Here is a 19,952-nt window from a genome sequence, read left to right on the forward strand (position 1 = left end):
CCACTCGCTTTGAGAAACCTTCCTTTCACGTTGAGGAAGGTGGTGCTGGAGCAGAACATCTACTCGAGCAGCAGAAAGAAGCAGTACCCTCTTGTGCTGCACATGGCGCGGTTCGCGCTGATGTTTCTGCGCGGGACAAACACCCAGCGCTAAAAAAGCAGCGTGAACGGCACGCCATAATGCACTCCGCTGCTTGCAGAACTCCACATAGGGCAGTAGAGTTCTTTTCTTTGGTCACTTGAACTCTGTCCAGGCCTAGTCCGAGGTCAAATTCATATTCCACAACCAAAATACCTACTACCAGCTTTGGTGAACTTCTCAGACTAACAAATAAAATGAGAGCTATTGATCAAGGCTATTGACTCTCTAGAAGAGTTTCCCTTCGGCTCTTCTCATGATCTGTATAAGAGTAGCTTTCAGGTCTTCACCTGTTAAGCAAGCTCAAGTCTTTCTGAAGTTGTTACATAACTCATCAGCAGGTTAAGAGTAGCGGAGTAGCAGACAGACTATGTTTCAATAGAGTCACATTATGAGAAGATCCTGGGCTCACTGTTGCTAAGCCAGAAGGCCTTTGCATTATACTACATTTCCCCATGAGATACAATATATATATATATATATATATATATATATATATATATATATATATATATATATATATATATATAACACAAAAGAGGCGGCACAACCGGATTTTTCAACTGAAGCCTTTTAATCTAATCAGCGCATCACCCCACCGATGCGTTTCAGCCACACAAGGCTTTGGTCACGGTCAGTAAGTCCTTCTACTATTTCCATTTAAATACTAGCCCATGTTAGCCCTAGGTGGCATTATGGGATACGTAGTTTGGAACAAATTATCAATTAAAATTAAAAGAAAAGAAAGGCTGGTGTGATTCAAACATTAACAATGTCTTAGTACATTATTTCACATGTTATATTTACATGGGCAACAGTTTTTAGTTCTTGTTGGTACTGGAATAGTTCCATATTGCCTTGGATTGTTGTTTCGGGTATAGTACCCTAGTGATTGGAGTTCTCACCGGTGTTGTTACAGTCACTCTAGATGTATATGCAGGTCCTCCCCAAAGTTCATCCCTCTCGGAATTTTTGTGCGTGGTCGGATGATGAGGCGGGACTCGATTTGTCTCAGTTTGCGGACCGTGTCACCTCCTCTTTCCATTTTCGTTAGCATTTTCAAACCATAGAATGTCATTGCTCTCCAGTCTCCATTCTGACATGCACTTATGTGTTTTGCAGTTGCATACAACATGTTTTAGTTTTTTACTGCCCTGATATGCTCCAGGATTCTTTTTTTCAACATACATGTGGTGCTGCCTATGTATTTAACACCGCATCTGCATTAACAACACCAGTGAGAACTCCAATCACTAGTGAGGACTTTACATGGAAATAGTAGAAGGACTTTGCCTTGTGTGGCTGAAACGCGTCGGTGGGGTGAAGCGCTGATTAAAAGGCTTCCGTTGAAAAATCCGGTTGTGCCGCCTCTTTTGTGTTACAAAATTACGTTTTGGGTCAGGATCCGACCCCTGGGCTGAGCACACACTGCTGAGCACACTCGTGGACTGCAGGATCACATTGTGGCAAATATATATATATATATATATATATATTCATTCTTTTGGGGGGTGTGGGGGGTGACGGAGCGATAGGGCAGCTCCTCCCCTGGTAAATGCCTGTGCAGTTCCATGGCACTGATAGGGGCAGTGGCCCCTACCCCCTGGGGAGAAGACAGGCATCACCCCTCAAGGGGATTTGGGCATAATTAGCACTTTAGACGGTATACTGCCTTCACATGTTGTTACACTTTAGGCAGGTTACACTTTGGCATTTTTGCACAGTGCACTTTTGCAGTACATAACTTTTTATGAATGGTGTATTTTTGCACATTGACACTTCTGTATCTGTTTAATTGCGCTTGAAGAGATGAAGGAAATTGGCGAGGGGCCTCTGAACAGAAATTCAGTTGAAGAACAAGTTACTTACCTTTGGTAACGATATATCTGTAAAAGACATAGATTAGTTATAGATTCCTTACCTTGGAATTACCCCCAGGTGTCAGACTGGATTCAGAGAATTTTTAGTCAGCAGTACCCTTGCGCGTCGAAAGGTGGCGTCGGTCCGCTCTGCGTTCGTCATTGGCATCATGGTCGCCGGGATGACGTCGTGGTAGCTACTTAGAGGCCGCCCTCACGCGCTGACGTCAGTTCTTTACACGACATTCCACGCCAGAAGCGCAGAGCCAAGAAAGACACTGACCACTGGTGCACAAAACTAGGGCACTGAAAACAATTCCCTAACCTAGAAGTCAGTTTAAAAACAGGGAGGATGTGTGGGGCAGTAAGGATTCTATAACTAATCTATGTCTCCTACAGATATATTGTTACCGAAAGTGAGTAACTTGTTCATCTGAAAGAGACAATTAGTTATAGATTGCTTACCTTAGGATAGATATCCCAGCAATACCAACCCCGGAGATGGTTTTTCGAACCAAGTTCACACCAGAAAGTCCTGGAGAACAGAAAGGCCAAAGAAGCTGTCTCTATGGACTTGGCTGTCCAAGCAGTAGTGTTTTGTGAACGTGTGCAGAGATGCCCACGTAGCTGCCTGACAGATGACATTGAGGGGGACTCCCCGTTCCAAAGCAATGATAGCTGCTGTCGCCCTGGTAGAATGGGCGCACAGTCCCACTGGAGGCTCCTTCTTTGCCAAAAAGTAGCAAGATTTGATGCGCAAAACGACCCACCTGGAGATGGTCATTTTGTGCATGGTCCGACCTTCTTTGGCACCCAAGTAGCCAAAAAAGAGCTGGTCAATCACCCGGAATTGCTTGGTGTGATCCAAATAAAAGGAAAACGCAGGTTTTGGATCCAGACCATGGAGCCTCTCTTCCTCCATACAATGATGCGGAGGCCGAAGAAGGTGGGCAAAGTGATTGTTTTACCAATGTGGAAAGAAGTAACCACCTTGGGGGAAGAAAGGAAGGTCTGGTTCTGAGGACGATCTTGTCCGGATAAACAGCCATAAAAGGAGTCTTTGAAGAAAGCTTGTAGGTCATTTACCCTGCGAGCAGAGGTGATGGCAACCAGAAAAGCAGTCTTTAGAGTAAGAAGTCTGAGAGGACAGTTATGAAGCGGCTCAAAGGGAGCGCACATGAGGTAAGTAAGAACCAAGTTCAAGTCCTACTGAGGCTTTACAAAGGGAACATGCGGAAAAAGATGAGTAATGCCCTTAAGGTAGCGTTTTACAACAGGGGACTTGAAAAGATAAGGCTGATCCAGGAAGCCTATGAAAGGCTGAAATGGTTGAGAGATAGCCCTTAAGAGTGCCCAGAGCAGAGCCCTGCTGGGCCAAAGAAAGGAGGAACAAGAGAACCTCAGAAAAAGGAGCAGAAAGGGGATCTACAGCCTTTACTGTGCACCATGCCACAAATTTGTTCGATCTGCAGGCATATACCGTTTTGGAGGAGGGACACCTGGCTGCCAAGATAACATCACAGACTTCGGGAAGAAGGTTAAAGGCTGTCAACTGTCGCTGCTCAATATCCACACAAGGAGGTGGAGACTGGACAGGTTTGGGTGGAGGACCGTCCCTTGCTGCTGTGACAGAAGATCCTCCCGAAGAGGCATTAGGATCGGAGGATCGATGGCCATGTGATGACCGAAACCCGGGATAAAGGCTGAAAGATAGGAATCATAGCCTGAATATCTCAGACTCGTTGCTCAGGAGGATAGATCCGAAACTGCATCGTGTCCAGAACTGCTCCAATAAAAAGGAGCTTCTGAGAGGTCAGGTGTGACTTCAGCACGTTCAAAGTGAACCCCTTCGAGTGTAGGAGGTCTGCCATAGTCTGGAGGTGGGAGACAACAGCCTGGGGTGAGGCCGCCCTCAATAGCCAGTCATCTAGATAGGGGAAGACTGGAACCCCTGTTCTGCGCAGATGAGCTGCGACTACTGCCATCACCTTCGTCAACACCGAGGTGCGCTGGTAGGGCCAAAGGGGAGCATGGTAAAATGAAAGTGCTCGTGGCCTACCGTGAACCGTAGGTCGACAGGACAAGGATGTGAAAATAAGCGTCCTGCAAATCCAACACTACCATCCAGTCTCCAGGGCAGACAGGACCTGAGCCAGTGTCAACATTTTGAGCTTCTCCTGCCAGAGGAAGCAGTTGACGTTCCTGAGATCCAAGATAGAACGTAAGTCCTTGTCCTTCGTGTGCACCAGAAAGTAGTGGAAACAACCACCATGACCTACTTCTGGGGCAGGAACTAGCTCGATGGCTCCCTTGGCCAAGAGGGCTGTAACTTCCTGTTGGAGAAGGGCCAGGTGTTCCTCCGACATGCAATGGAATTGAGGTGGCATGGATGGAGGGGTTGTCTTGAAGGATAGGGAGTAGCCCTTTTGGGCTATCTGCAATACCCACATGTTCAACGTGATGTTGAGCCAGCGGGGGAGGTGATGGGGAATCCTGCTGCCCAAAGGCAGTTGGTGGCCCTGAAAGGTCAGACTAGGAGGGCTTGGAGGCTGCTGCAGAGGGGGCGCTTGTGGACTGGCCTGCCTGCCTGCTGGCCCCAAGACCCACGACGGTGAGTCCAACGTCCCCGGCCACGCAGAGGCTGGACAGCTTGCGCAGGTCTGTTGCTCTTGGCAGAACGTGGTGGGGCACCCTTTCCGTAGCCACAAAAGGGGCGAAAAGAAGAATGCGTTGGGCGCAAGGTGGATGCGAAGCCCAAGGATCTGGCCGTAGCCCTGGAGTCTTTAAAGCGCTTGAGCGCATTGTCTGCTTGTCGCCGAACAGGTGACGGCCATCAAAGGGCATGTCCAAAAGTGTAGCTTGGACATCACCTGAAAAGCCAGTGGACATTAGACAGGCGCAGCATCTAATGGCTGCCGACGTTGAAATAGTCCTGCCTAGGGAGTCGGCGGTGTCCAGCCCACATCGGATGGCTAACTTTACTGCATCTCTCCCTTCAGCCACTGCACAGGAGAGGACGGCCCAGGCCTTCTCCGGGTACTTTGGCAGCACCTGTGCAACCGTGTCCCACACAGAGTGGGAGTAGTACCACACAAAGTGGGAGTAACGGCCCAAGAGATATGCGGTGTTCACTGGCAACAGTCCTAAGCTGGAGGAAGAAAACATTTTCTTCCCAAGATGGTCCAGCTTCTTGGATTTCCTATCAGGTGGTGCAGTAAGCAATGCGCCCTTTAAAGTTGAGGCTTGGACCACAAAGCTCTCAGGGGTGGGGTGTTGGGAGAGGAAAATGGGGCCGACCGGGGCTAGGAGGTGGCGTTAAGTAAGGGCCTCATTGAACGGCAGTAGGGGCTCCGGAGAAGCTGCTGCCGGCTGAAGCACCTCGTTCAGGAGGTTAGTCCTGACCGCCACTGTAGGAAACTTAAGGTTCAGACCCCCTATGCAACACTACTGGGTAAGATGCACCCTCTTCCGTAGCCACGGTAGGAGGAGATAGCATGCCAAGATCTGGGGAGGTGTCCAGACCACTGGCCTCACCCAACTCCTCTCTACAGTCCGGTTCCTTTAACTGTTCTGGCAAAGGGTCCACACACCCGGTGTTGGAGGGGGCGGCGGTGTCACCACTGGATTCGGTGCCGGAGAAGGTGTCACAAGGTGGACCGGCGCCACTCCGGATCCAGGCCTGGATCCCTGGGGGCCCTGTGGCGCCCGAGCCAAAGCCGCTGGCATCGAAGGCCTAGAGCCCCCAGCTGAGTCTGCGGGGCCCGTAGGCGCACCGGCGGAGTCGGGCTGCCCAAAGATGGAATGGAGGGCTTCATAAAAGAAACGAAGTTGGGCATAGGTCGCTCCGGCTCCTGGGAAGGCAGGAGTCGACAGAACCAGACAGCTACCTTCTACTTCCTGCGTCGGGTCGGCCAAAGGAAGGGGAGAACGCGAAGAGCGATGGTGCTTCTTCGCTTCCTTCTTGTGCTTTGACTTACAAAGACGAGGAGTGGTGGGGGTGATGGCTCCGCAACCAGTCCCGTGACCTCCCTCTCGACCAGGACCTCTAACAGCGCAGAGAGGACAGCCAGGCCTCAGGAAGCTTTCGGGACCGCTCCCGCAAAGACTTCGGGCTCATGGCCCGGCAGTCAAAGCACGACTTCGGATCGTGGTCGCGATCCAAACACCAAATGCAAACGTGGTGCGGGTCTGTAACCAACATTAATTTGCGACAGGATTCGCAAACCTTGAAGGCGGTTCGAGGTCGGGACATCCCTACGTGCACCAAGAGTCGAACAACTTGAAAAGAGGTCGACAAAAAGTCGTAAAAAGAGTCAAAAAGTGGCACGAGGTACCGCTCTCTCCTGATCTGCGCTGGCTGGCACTGAAAAATAAAGAACTGACGTCAGCGAGCAGGCAGATACTGCAATGTCATTCCGGCAACCACGACGAACGTGGAGTCGACCAACGCCACCTACCGCACGAAGGGGTACTACTGAGGAAAAATTCACTGGATAATTCTAAGGTGAGGAATCCATTACTCTCTCTTTCAGATAATTTGATTTATCACTTAGGTCTACATTTGGAAGAGTCAAGTGGTTCTTTGCCACAGATATAACAGACTGATTCTAATTGTTAATCATTACTACTACTTATAATACCCCCCTTCTTTATTCTTCGTCAACTCGGGTATATCTGTATTAGATATAGCATATCCCAAATCTATAGCGGAGTCAATCCTCTCAAATGCATCTCACACTAAATCAGGAACTAATTCTGCATCTACACTAGCAAGAGCTTCGGAAACCCCATCTGATTAATCTTTTCCTGATGTAAATGCTAAGCTACTCTTAACTGCTATCTCTTGAGTCCCCTCTTTTCAGTGTTAAACTCTTTCAACCTCTTACTTCTTCTATATGAAAATAAATATAACCTGTGCATATGTTCACACTTATCCGTTTTACCTGCTGCCTTAGCAAAATCTCCAGTGGTCTGTTGAGTTGTGTAAGTTCAGCCTCCTTCGCTATGCTAGTAAAAAACCTTGCTTTTGCTCAAGCTTGTCATGCTAACAGCTTTCGCATATTATATTCTTTTAGTCCAGAATGATTAAACAGCACCACATGAGACCCCACGCACGTGTTAATAAACACTTTTCATTTAAATGCTGAGCTGCATTTGCTTTCAAAGACCTGGTTTCTTGGGGAACCTTTCTGGCTCAATCTGACACTCCAGCTTCAGATGCTACAAAATGCCTTGACTCCCGCATGTGAGGAGTTAAGAAAACATGGAACCAGTTAGACCAAAACACTTCTACTAAAAATCTTCCCCTCCCCCAAGTTTTTGATAACCTTCATAAGAACTATAAAAAGCTTCCGTTCATCCAGAAATGGTCCAATGGAGTGGTTTCCATGAGCACTGTAATGACCTACCTACGCAAGCTGATATCTTCCACTTAACATTCATTGAGACCTTCTAAATGTACTCCTAGGGGGTGTGGCCAAGATGGCGACCTGATCGGACGCTGGTCCAGTGGCTCCCTGCCCGATCTCTCCCAAAGCCCTTTATAGTGCACCCTGACCCCCCCCGAGCCCCACTTACCTTGGCTGCCCAGTGAGGACAATCAGCTGTTACCCCCGGAGGGGTGTTGCTGGACCGGCGTGGCCCCCGGACTACTTTGATGACGCAAGTCTGCTGGTCCGCAAATATGGAAATGGTGGCCGTCTCGGTGAGGAGACCTGCCCTACCTCGGCCTCCAACTACTGACGGGGCCCTCCTGCCGCTTGCGAGGCCCGTGCCGCTGCCCTGCCGGTCTTGGCTCTGGATCCGGGGCCGGCGCTGGGCACAGGACATCGTCGAGGCGACAGTCCCGGCAGTGGGCGGCGAAGCGGGCCGGGAGGCGCGAAAATTGAGGCCCCGGCCCCGGGCCTCCCGAGTGCGGAGACGGTGTCCAGAGCACATCCTCTTCATCGCGAATCTCCCGCTGGCGTGATATGGAGCCTGCCGGGAGTCGCGAAACTCGAGGCCCCGGCTTCGGGACTATGCTACTATCGGGACGGGAGGGAGTGCGACGCGGGGCCCGGGGCGGCCCTAGAAGAGACCACAGTACAACCTGCGGCGTGTGGTGGGACCAGCCAGGGGGTGCAGCAGCCATGGTCCCAGGCCCAGCTCTCCACAGCACCGGAGACGCACGCCCTCCAGCAAGCCCGGGTCGGAGCCAGGACTACGCGAGGCCTTGGCGAACCCGAGAGAGCCGAGTTGCGGCAGACCGGCGGACAGAGGTGAGGAGACCGACGAAGGGATACTTAGGGAGGAAGCTCTGGGGGCATAATCGAGCCCCCGGCGTTGGGATCAGCTGGGCCTACACGCTCTCCGGTGGCGCCGACAATCACTGAGGCCCCGTCCACTGCCCGCCCTGCACACAGCAAGGCACCGAGGGAACGCTTGGGGACCCGCGTTGAGAACTGATTCGTGGAGTGGTGGCAGACTGCTCCGGTGCACACCCTGGACCCACCGCGGGCCTCCCCGACCCGGACCTTGGGAGCAGAGTCTCCATCTGAGCCTGTCTGACCACTGCCGCCCTTCAGCCGGTGGGCAGCGGGGGAACGGGGCGAGAAGCGAGGGATTCCTGGAGTGGCGACCCGCTGCCCCTTGACAGCCTGGGGGGCTGCGGCGGAGGAGCTCCGGCCTCTCAACCGTGTTGGCACTCGCAGCAGCGCTGCCCGACGGCGAGCCCGGGGACCATAGACTCCATCAGAGGTCCTCGGGATCCCTGGCCGCTCCCCCACCCCCACCCCCGTGGCATTGGACAAGGAGCTAGACGCAAAATGGCAGGCCTCAGGGGGAAAAAAGGGAACCAGACACTCCCGGAAATGCTGGCAAAGACACAACCCAAGGCAGACAAAGGGTCATCCTCGCCTGAGGCCACGAAAGCTCAACCAACACCCTCCGAGGACCATGTGCCCATCACTCCTTTCTGGAATCCTTATTTAACTCTCTCAGGGACGATTTCAAGTCCCTAAAGCAGGAGGTGGCCGGGGAGGTCAGGGAACTCAGGAGGGACGTGGAAGGCCTGGGGGAGCGTGTCGTGGCCATGGAGGAGGCTGATCAGACGAGGAGCAACGAGGTCGAACAGCTCCAGCAGGAGGTCCTGTGACTCACAGAGCAACAGCTAGACCTGCAGGCAAACGCAGAAGATTTAGAGAACCGGTCCCGCCGCAGCAACATACGGGTCCGGGGGGTGCCTCAGAAAGCAGAGGGGACGGACGTCGCTGGCTACTTGCAGGACCTCTTCCGGGACATTCTGGGGCAGCCCGCCAATTTCGTCATCAGAATAGACTGGGAGCATAGAGTGGGGCTCCCCAGGCACTCATCTGCCCCGCCTCCGGACATCTTGGCCTTTCTCCCCGACTTCCCACTCAAAGAGAGGATTCTTCGAGAGGCCAGACAGGCCCAACCCCTACAATTTCGGGGTCAGTCTGTGGCCCTATATCAGGACCTATCGGCCATTACCCTACAAAAAGGGAAAGCATTCAAGGTGGTGACGGATTTTTTGCGGCAATAAAAGGTCCCGTACTCCTGGGGACATCCGTTCCGACTGATATTTAAATGGAAAGGGGCCCTCCATTAGATGCGTTCACTCAAAGACACCTGTGCCCTACTGGGAGTTTCCCTGGAGGAGGATACGCCGCCAGTGAGACCTTCGCAGAAGCCGCCCGGAGGAGGTTGGCAAACAGTGGGCCGCAGGCGATCCCCGGTGCTGCGCTCGAAGCCCAAGGCCCACATCATCACGCAAGAGAGAGCTACGGCCGTCGCGGAGGTGGCCAAGGAAACGTCGGCACCGAACTGAGTTTAGCACCCTGTGGGGGGATTAACCTTAGCATGCTCATAGAATGGGGGCTTGCGGGCGGGGGGCCACAACGGTTGCCGCTGGACATGACCCCACTAAGTAACTTTACCACAGCCCTGTGTGGACTGACAGGTCTGGGGCAATGGACTCTAATCATTGGGGTGTTGGGGGGTGGGTGGAGGGTGGGGGGGGTTTGGGCCTTGGGGGTTGGTTTGGGCCGGGTGGGCAGTTGGAGTTGCAGTTGGGGAGGGGGAGATGGCGGGGGAGGGATGGGGGGTTGATCCTCCTTGTCCACCTATTTTCGAGTTTCCTTTTGCTTTCCCGCGCCTTGCTCAGAGACGAGCAGATCCTACCACTCACCTATGGCACCGCTCCGATTGAAAATTCTCTCTCTTAACGTATGGGGTCTAAATAACCCTATCAAACTTCGGGCGATACTTTCCCTCCTAGAGCACTCCACAGCAGACATCTGCCTCTTACAAGAGACACATTTGCTGCCAAAGGATCACCACCGACTTAAATCCCGGGCCTTCCCCTTGCAGTTTTTCTCGACCGCATCTAAGAAGGTGACAGGAGTGGCGATCCTAGTATCCAGATCCTTTAGGGGTCAAGTCCTACAGAGGGAGGCAGAGATCAAGGGCAGGTTGCTGATACACCGCTTTCTGATTGCAGGGCAGACACTTTTAGTGGGCGCCATATACGCACCTAATGAAGGTCAGGAAAAGTTCCTGCGCACGGCCCTAGTGACAGCCACGGCGAACACTCAACCACACTTGTTACTGGGGGGCGACCTCAATTTAGTATTCCATAACACGGCGGATCTTTCTTGCCAACGCACGGGGCAGTTGGGATCACTCTCCACAGTGGGTCACACACATCTATCAGACCTGGGCCTGGTCGACCTATGGAGACACTTCCACCTACACTCCACGGCATACACCTACTACTCGGCGGCCCATAAATCCTATGCTAGGCTGGACTACTTTCTTTGCTCCTCACAACTGGTGCCCCGAGTGCAGGATGTTGATATCCTCCCGACCTCTCTGTCGGATCACTCCCCTATAGTGACCACCTTTCTCTTCTCAGATGTGCCTGCCCCACCTCGACATTGGCGCCTGCGGGATGCCTTGCTTCAGAGCCCTACCGTGGTGGAGCAGATTAAAGCCGCCATCTCCCAATTTCTGACTCACAATGCCAACACTGACACCACTAAGGCCACACAATGGGCTGCGCTCAAAGCAGTCTTGCGGGGAGAGTTCATCTCTATTGCCACGGCTAACAATAGAGACCGAGCCCAGAAGAGAGTCGAAATAACCCAATGGGTAGCTGAGTTGGAGCAGATGCACCAACGAACGGGGGCTGCCCGAGCCTGGCAGCAACTCTGTATGGAGAGAAAGTTGCTGGCGGCCCTAGACCAAGATGTGGCAGAATATGCGGCTCTACGCCTCCGACACACATACTATACTGGGGTTGATCGCTGCGGGTAACTATTGGCGAGTAAATTAAGAAAGCAACGCCAGAGCCATACGGACCAGTCGGGGAAACCTAGCCGTCTACGGTGTAGACATAGCTTCGGCTTTTGGGGACTTTTATGAATCTCTATACGCAGCTGACTCGCTCGACCTCCAGACTGGCCGTGCTTACCTGGGAGGCATGCCCCTCCCGTCCCTGAACAGGGCCAAGCGGAGTTTCTCGATCGACCCATTGGCCTGGAGGAAGTGGGCTCAGTGATATCTCGCCTCAAATTGGGGAAATCACCGGGCCCAGACGGCTACTCGGCGGCCTTTTATAAAACGTTCTGCCACCAGGTTGCCTCGCAACTGCGGGACCTTTTCAATACCTTCAGCCAACCTGGTGCCATCCTGGAGGACCTTCTAGAGGCGGCAATAACGGTCATATCTAAACCTGGCCGAGACCCCACATGCTGTAGTTCCTATAGGCCGATATCCCTCTTAAACCTGGACCTCAAGCTCTACACGGGCATCCTCGCGAGTAGGTTGGCACCATACATGCAGCAGCTGGTGGAACCAGACCAAGCTGGTTTCATTCCCCAACGGCAGACCAGCGATAACACCAACCGGGACCTACACCTCATCGAAGCTGGGTCACGGACGAGGGCAGACTGCGTGATATGTACCATTGATGCCGAAACGGCCTTCGATATGATGCACTGGCCCTATCTGGAATTGGTGCTACAAAACTTTGGTGTGGGGGAGGGTCTCTGCAACCGCATACAGAACTGCTATCGTCGACCCAATGCCACGGTCCGTCTCAATGGCCATACCTCCCCGCGCTTCCCCATCGGCAGGGGCACCAGACAGGGGTGCCCTCTCTCCCCTATCCTTTTTGCCCTGTACATGGAGCCATTGGCGAAACGAGTCAGGCAACATCTCCTCATCAAGGGCATCCCCTTTGGCGGTGACGTGCATAAGATCAGTTTATACGCGGATGATATCCTTCTCTCCCTTACGGAGCCGATGCAGTTGCTCCGAGCACTTTTTATCGAACTCCATACCTATGCACTGGCCTCGGGGTTTAAGATCAACGTGGAGAAATCGGAAGCCCTGAATATCTCCCTGTCGCCGGAGACACTCGTCGAGGTTCAAGGCGAGTTCGATTTGCAGTGGTCAAACACCACCATCCCATATCTAGGAGTTCTGTTGGCCCCTACCGTCCAGGCCACTGCGGAAGTGAATTATGCTAGGCTCCGCTCAAGCCTCGACGACGAACTCCGGAGATGGAAACATCACTCGCTCTCCTGGCTGGGGCGGATAGCAGCCACTAAGATGACCCTGCTCCCACAAATTCTTTACGTGTTCCAAGCTCTCCCTCTGCGCCCCCCAGCCGGCTGGCTTCAGCGGACGCAGTCGGATTTGGCGCACTTTATCTGGAACGGTCGTCGCGAACGCTTCAAGCATGCCATTGCGATTCTTCCGCCCGCCCACGGTGGGGTTGGTGTCCCTGACCTACTTTTATATTATCAAGCGACACAACTCCGCACCTTGGTGGAGTGGTTCCAGCTGGAATCGGGCAGGAATTGGCTTTTTCAAGACCAAGCTGTGGCGGGCAGGCCCTTACAGGGGGGGTTCCGTTTCTCCTCAGATGCCAGCGCCCTCCGAATCTATACGCATCACAGATTACAAGCACTGTCTTGGCTGTATGGGATCGGGTGGCGACCCGGCACGTGCTCACCTCGTTTCCCTCCCCGATGACCCCGCTGTTCGATAATCCCGAGTTTTCACCGGGACAGGACCCCAGGGCATTTGTAGCCTGGAGACGCTCATCCTGCAGGGCCCTGGGACATATGTTCAACTTAAACGGTATCCTCTCCTTTCAGCAGGTGAAGGAGGACTATGGAATACCGGAATCTGACCGCCTACCGTATCTACAGGTCCGAAAAGGGCTTTGCAGCCAGAGTTCAGACCGGGCGCGCAACGCCCCCTCACCCCGTATGAAAAATGGCTGGTTACCCGAACCTCTGATAAGAAGCTGATTTCCGACTTGTACCAGCAGCTCCTCCTCACAAACATTTACATACATAACGCAGGGAGGAACAGGTGGGAATGGGACCTGGGGAGATCACTCGCGCACAAAGAATGGGATGGCATCTACCACAGGGCCAGACATTCGGCCTACCACATGGGCCTCACCGAAACCCTGACCAAACTGGCCACCTATTGGTACCATACACCTGAACGCTTACACCAATGGGATCCCCGCATTAGTGACCGCTGCTGGAGGGGGTGTGGGGGGCTTGGCACCTTGGAACATTTACTTTGGAGCTGCGACTGCTTGCAACCATTCTGGAGTTCGATCTTAGATGACAGATTCCCATCTGGATACCCAACTCCCTAGATTCTCCGCTTACATTCTGTTAGGACTCCCCAATGTCCTGATGTACCCATTGAAATCTAGGAGAGGGAGGGTTATAGCGATTGCGCTAGGGGCAGCCATGCAGAACATCCTGGCACACTGGAGGACAATACAACCTCCCCCACATAACGGCTGGCTGCACCGGCTGTGGATGGTTCTGGGGATGGAGAAGTTGTCCTTGGCAAGGGTAGGGAGAGGAGAGGAGTTTGCGGAACTTTGGAGACTATTCTTGACTCTACTCATGGGGGAGTTTGGGGAACTGAGCTGCCCTCGCTACTTTCGCTTATTGCGCCTAGCTGACACTCCGATCGAAGAGCCAAGGAACCCAGTGCGCAGGCGCAGGACACGGGGCTGAGGTCTGGCTGCTACTCTCCCTTAGTGGCGTGGTGATTCCCCTTTCCCTTTTCTTTTGCTTTGTGGACAAGGGGGGGGGGGGGGGGGGGGGGGGAGTTGACATTTTCCCCCCTTTGCAAAGACCCTACATGTCTGGACTTGTTGTCACTCCCACTGCCACACATCTCTGACCGGGTCCCACAAGAAGAGCCTGACTTTGTTCCATTCGAGGGGGAAATGCGGTCGGTATATCTTTCCTGTTTTGAAACTTCAATAAAAGATTTAAACCATAAATGTACTATTATGTTTTTTTATGGGACACATTAAATGAATATGCCAAGAAGCAGGGCTACCGACTAAATACAAACCTCCCAGTCATTCAGTGTTTCTGCAGACAACCTTCTGCAGATCTTCCTGTCTCGGGCTTTAGGTCTTGGGTATAGGGAGCAGATGCATTCCTTCTGGGGATCTTCGGTATAGAGACTTTTTTTTAAATGAAAATGTGCTCTTAGCCCGGCATAGAGAATTATAGAGAATTCTTAGCAGACTCGCCCATAAAGCAGGAAAAAGAACATCTTCCACTGGTCTAAAGTGTAAAAACTGTCAGTAAAGACAGAAAATAACACAAAAGTGGCAAACTCCAAACTAAAGTCCGATGAAAAAGCAGTGCTGTACGTGCAATAGAAAATAAAAGTGGCCCTTGGGTGCGGGGTTTCATAGTGCTTTTTCGCAGTAGATGAAGTTTGGATCTTTCTCAAAGAGGTTACGATTACACAACTGAGAGTGGATTCATTTTATATCACAATATCATGGCTGCAAACTAAAAGTAATTCAAAGGTATTATATTTACACTGGCTTGGCAATTTCTCTTCCTTCTCCCATGACATTGTATGAAAATAATTAATATACAAAATGTGTCTCACCCATTTTTAAGATCCGCTCATGTAATGGAATAGCAGCAAGGAAATTGTCCTCTTTGCAGGAATGTGTTTTAGTACCAACTAAACCTGAGTTTGTTGCTAAGATTCGAGCACTTTCTTCATTTAGATTTACTCCAGCCATTGAGGTAACATCGTTGATATCATCATCTCTGGGAGAAAAGCAGAACTGGATTATTTACTTTTATATAGTCAGCTTAAAAAGACTGATTAGTATACAACAGTTAAAATATATCCACAAATATGAAGCCTATGATTGGTGTTCTATAAAATTTTCAAGTTTTCTTGATGCCTCCATAATATAGAGGCACCATCGTAATGCTGTGATGAAGATAGCATCTAGGCACCAAGTGACACAACAGCAGTCGGACGCGGGCTAACAAAACTTTCGGTCCAAGTACTTGAATACACATAGCAGGGCCATAACCAAAAAACAGTTATTAAGATCAGTCTGGTTTACTAGTATGCAATCATTTATTCAATAAACAAAATGTGGACACATTTTTAATGCCTGTGCTCAGGTATGCCGAAAGGTTGATATTCCCCAAGTTGTAAGCTTTCAGAACTTGCTATACACTTTAAACCATAGGTATGAATATATATATTACCTTTTTGCAATTTTATATAGCGCGGACATGGCCAGAGGGCACCAGAGTGCTTTACAACACAAAGGATACAGGGGGTTACAGTAATAGTTAAACTATGACATTTGCATCAGTGGTTGTGTACCGGAGTCTATCAGATAGGAGATAAACACAAAGGTAAATTCACCAGTTAGATACCTCACATACCTATAACTCATGGCCTAAGGTATCCATAACTCACGTCTCCGCCGTACAGAGTGATATTTACAATGATGTCAAAGATGTCATGACTGATGTAATAGCTAGGATAATTTGTAGTGCAAGGCGAGTGTGTGAGCTACAGTTACATTAGGGCACGAGTTATACTTACTTGAAATCATTAACTATAACCAGTAAATTTCAGTGGTTTTAGGAGTTTAGAACTGAACATTTTACCTAAGTATAACGTTACTTTAAAATGTTTTTTTTCAGTAAATTTCTAGTTTTAAAAAAAAATGTAATGTAATATTTAATTATCATACGTTAATCCAACCCCTGCCGCGCACAGCCGGAGGGTGTTAGCTGCATGACATGTTCTGCAGCCAGGCCCAGCAGCCAATTACCCACTGCGCAGGCCATTCGGTCATGCATGGCGGGGGTTGGCCAAGCAGCCTGGCCTGCTGCCAATCCCTCCCATGCAACCAACCCCACGCTGTGCAGGGCGTTCGGTCGTACATGGCGGGGGTTGGCAAAGGGTCTGACATGCGGCCTATCCATAGCATGCAGCCAAACACACGCTGTGCACAGCCTTTACCCGTGTCCAGTGGGAGGTTGACAGCAAGGCCTGGCGCCCAAACACCCCAAAGGTAGCCAACTCCACACCATGCTCATCCTTTAGCCAGGTGCGCAAAGGGTGGTTGGCCACAGGGCCTAGCCTTGTGGTCCCCAGGGCCTTTTCTTTTTAAAGAGGAGGGGGACCATATTGTCTCTAACCTCAAACTTATTATGGCCCCTGGGACCCCAACCCCTAGGGGAACTAACAAAAATTAGGAGGAAGGGTACACGCAGCCCCCACTTCTTTGGCCGCTTTTGGTCCCAGGGACGCCACCTCCTGGGGCCCAACACATTTTAATAGGGAAAATAAGGCAAGTGGGCCCCATCCTCCAGGGCCTGACTTTTCTTTGGGGGGGGGGGGGAGACATGGTCCCACTCCCTGGGCTGCTTTTGGACCCAGGGACAACTTCCCTCGGGGCACAACATATTTTTTAGAGGGATGGGACTTTTGGCCCCTTCCCTGAGCTGTTTTTGATCCAGGGGACCCCATCCCCTGGGGCACAAAAACATATTTAAAGGGGACAAGTGCCCCCCTTCCCTGAGCCACTTTTGTCCATGCACAACCTTCCCCATGCCGTGTTTAGCCTTGGAGACCCCATCCCCCAGATGGCAGTGCATGTTTTATGGGGATGGGAGCACAGGGCCCTCCCCCAAAGTGACTTTTGGACCTGGGGACCCCACTCCTCGGGGCCTGCCAACATATTTATGGAGAAAGGGGCACACAGCCGCCTCCTTGGGTCGATTTTGGCCACAGGGACCCATCCCCTGGCCGCATATCTGAAGGGGGAAGGGAGCACAAGGCCCCCCCTCCCATCTCCGATTTTGGACTTGGGGATCCCATCCCTCGGTGCCCAGTCGCATCCGGTAAGAGGTAGGGCGGCATGCGGCTCATCTCCCCAGACCGATTTTGGCCCCAGGGAACACATTCCCCAGGGCCCTAATGCCCCCCTCCCAGGGCCGACTGCCCAGCCAACAAAGGGTCATACCCTGGTGCAGACTCTGGGCAACCATCACACTTTTGTTGGGGACAGTGGGGCATCCCCAAAACCCCAGCTGGATACCGGCATCCAGCCAAAGCCGCAATTATTCCCGTCTGCAGAGAGCACCTAAGAATACTGCTTCCTGTGGATGGGAGCATATTTTCATGTGCTTCCTTGCCGCTTCACTGCAGACAGGGAAACACTTTAAAAGTGTACTTGCAGCACTTGCACTGGAAGCGGACTTGGTGTTTGCTCCTGCATAGCGGGAGATTTGAAATTTCTCCCGCCAAGTGAGAGCAAACACAGAGTTCCCTGCCCACACAAGTGAAATCGCTATGGGTCGAGTGTGGGCTCAATGGGACATTGACTGACCCAGCCCTGGGGAATGGGGTCCATAGGGCTATTAATGGCTCGGAGAGGGGATCAACATGGCCACCTCTCCTTTAAAGATGTGGATGGACCAGGAGATGGGGTCCCCGGGCTGTAATCAACCGAGGGAGGGGGGCTGTGCGTCCCCCTCCCCCTTTGTATATTTGGCCTGGCCCCGTAGGATGGGCTCTCTAGGTACAAACACAGTCTGGGGAGGGAGGTCCCTGCCCCCTTTTCAATGTGGCCAAGAGCCATGGAATGGGGTCCCCAGACCAAAATCAGCTGGCGGTCACATGCCTCCCTCCTACAAAAGTTAAATGCCTGGAATTGGCCTACCTGGGGAACTTTTTAAAAAAAGACTGCTCAGGAGACATAGATTGTTTTTAAAATTTGACACAGATGTGGGGACCCTCACTCAATTTGCAACAACAAAAAAATGTTTTTGGACCCAGGCGGGATCCTCTGGGACCCCACCACCAGGCCTAGGCGTTCAGCACATTCCTACCAATCCCCTTTTTTGCAAACTTTTTTAGAACTTAAGACCAAATCATAAGATAGATGCCACCACTTCCTGGTTAAGGTCGTGGCAGCCAATCCAATCTCATTTTGAGATCTGTCCGAATCCACAGAGTCTCCGAGTCCACAAATATACAATGTATTTTTTTCAATAATTGCTCAAAAAAGACTGAACGAATTTACACCAAAACACAAATCTGAGCCTACATCTATCTTTCTACCAAATCTGGTGTAAATCCATTCAGTGGTTTAGGCTGAAACTGTGTATAAAGTTACTATGGGAAAAATAATGGGGAAAACGCTTTTGGGCACCCCTTTTTACGGACCTCTCCAAAACTTTCCTTGCGTAAACTAGACAAAGAGGGCATTTAAAAAAAAAGTTTAGCAAAGATTCTTCAAACAGCGCCCAATATATTACCAACATAAAAAAATGCATTTCCTAAGGAAACACCATCTTAACTATAACTTTCCGGTGGCAAGTAATATTTATACACAGGGAGGAACAGAGAACTTAAACTACGAAGGTTGGAATCTAGATTCATAATTGATCTACAGTCTAGAGTTCCTCTAGGCCTGATTACAGAAGATGAACTAGAAGTAATAGTTTGTACTAGTTGACACTTGAATGATTATGATTACTTTGCAATTTGGATCGGAGATTGCCTTATGAAATGTAGTAATAAAGTTCGAAGAACATTCCTTTCTCCTGTTCTGGTCTACCATTCTGCTTTCCTCTTTTTAGGTCTCGTAGAGAGACCTATTGCCGCCCATCCACAAAGCTGACTTTTTACAATGAGGATTTTCAACAGTTCACGTGAATCACATGACCACAAGCTCCTCGTGCACGAGCTTGCATTCGATCATCAAAGGCACACAAGCTGCTCCCAGGAGGCAGCCCACCCCCCTCCCTCTCCATATTGTCGCTCGAGTTGCAGGCAGCCCACCCCCTCCCTCTAATCCCACATCTTCCCCGAGCCTTCTGCCTATCAGCCTCCCTCCCACCTCCCCCCTAATTGCTTTAATTTTCACGGCCTCAAGGCCGTGAGCTACTTCAAAGAGATCCGCTCCGCAGCTAATCAGCCTGCCCACCCCCTCCCTACAGTAGTTTTTTGTTACGTGCAAGGAGTTATACGGCTGATGACCTATCAGTGTGACACTTTGGGAAGAGGATCTTTTTCTGTTTATATTCTTTGCGCCTTTTAACTACAGCATGCCAGTTTGCGGACATGTTACGTTGTGTTATGTTGTCAGCTTTTGTGTAGCGCTTCCCTGTCATGTGTAAGGCCTCGCAGCACACATACTCAAGAAAAAAATGCTGGTAACGAGTTGCTTGTTTCTGACGTACTTCCTGAAGGCTAAATGGAAATGGATCTCTGGCTGTCAACGGAAACCCATGCAAAATGCAACGCTTGTTTTTTATTCACGGTCAGCCTGCAGTTTCGTTTTCAACGCCCCATGTCCATCTCGTGAAGCACAGAAATTACTACGGTTGAAGTGGGCATACGATACCAACCAGGCTGCTGCTCCCTCGCCAATGCGCTCCCAACCAGCACAACAGATGTACTGAGCCGCGGCCACGTACAAACGCACACACAAACTGTCAGAGTAGCACATTCCAGACTCATGTCTACAATGGCGATGAGAACAGGTTGGAGCAGCTTGAGTGTCGAAACCAGTTACCAAAGGTGCACTCTGCAAGGAGGCGGAGTAAGTAGGAGCAGGCA

The 19,952-nt window shown here is 51.2% G+C and overlaps 1 protein-coding gene across 1 annotated transcript in view; it reads right to left on the bottom strand.

Moving 5' to 3' along the window:
• Positions 1-19,952, bottom strand: part of LOC147674083 (transcription initiation factor TFIID subunit 4B-like) — a 1,347,443-nt gene that overhangs the window by 816,749 nt on the left and 510,742 nt on the right. Inside the window, exon 10 of the mRNA XM_086945146.1 lies at positions 14,952-15,118. Coding sequence (XP_086801272.1) covers positions 14,952-15,118 — 167 coding nt within the window. The remainder of the gene's footprint in view (positions 1-14,951; positions 15,119-19,952) is intronic.

Source organism: Lissotriton vulgaris, chromosome 12, assembly GCF_964263255.1.
Source record: "Lissotriton vulgaris chromosome 12, aLisVul1.2, whole genome shotgun sequence".
Lineage (NCBI taxonomy): Eukaryota > Metazoa > Chordata > Amphibia > Caudata > Salamandridae > Lissotriton > Lissotriton vulgaris.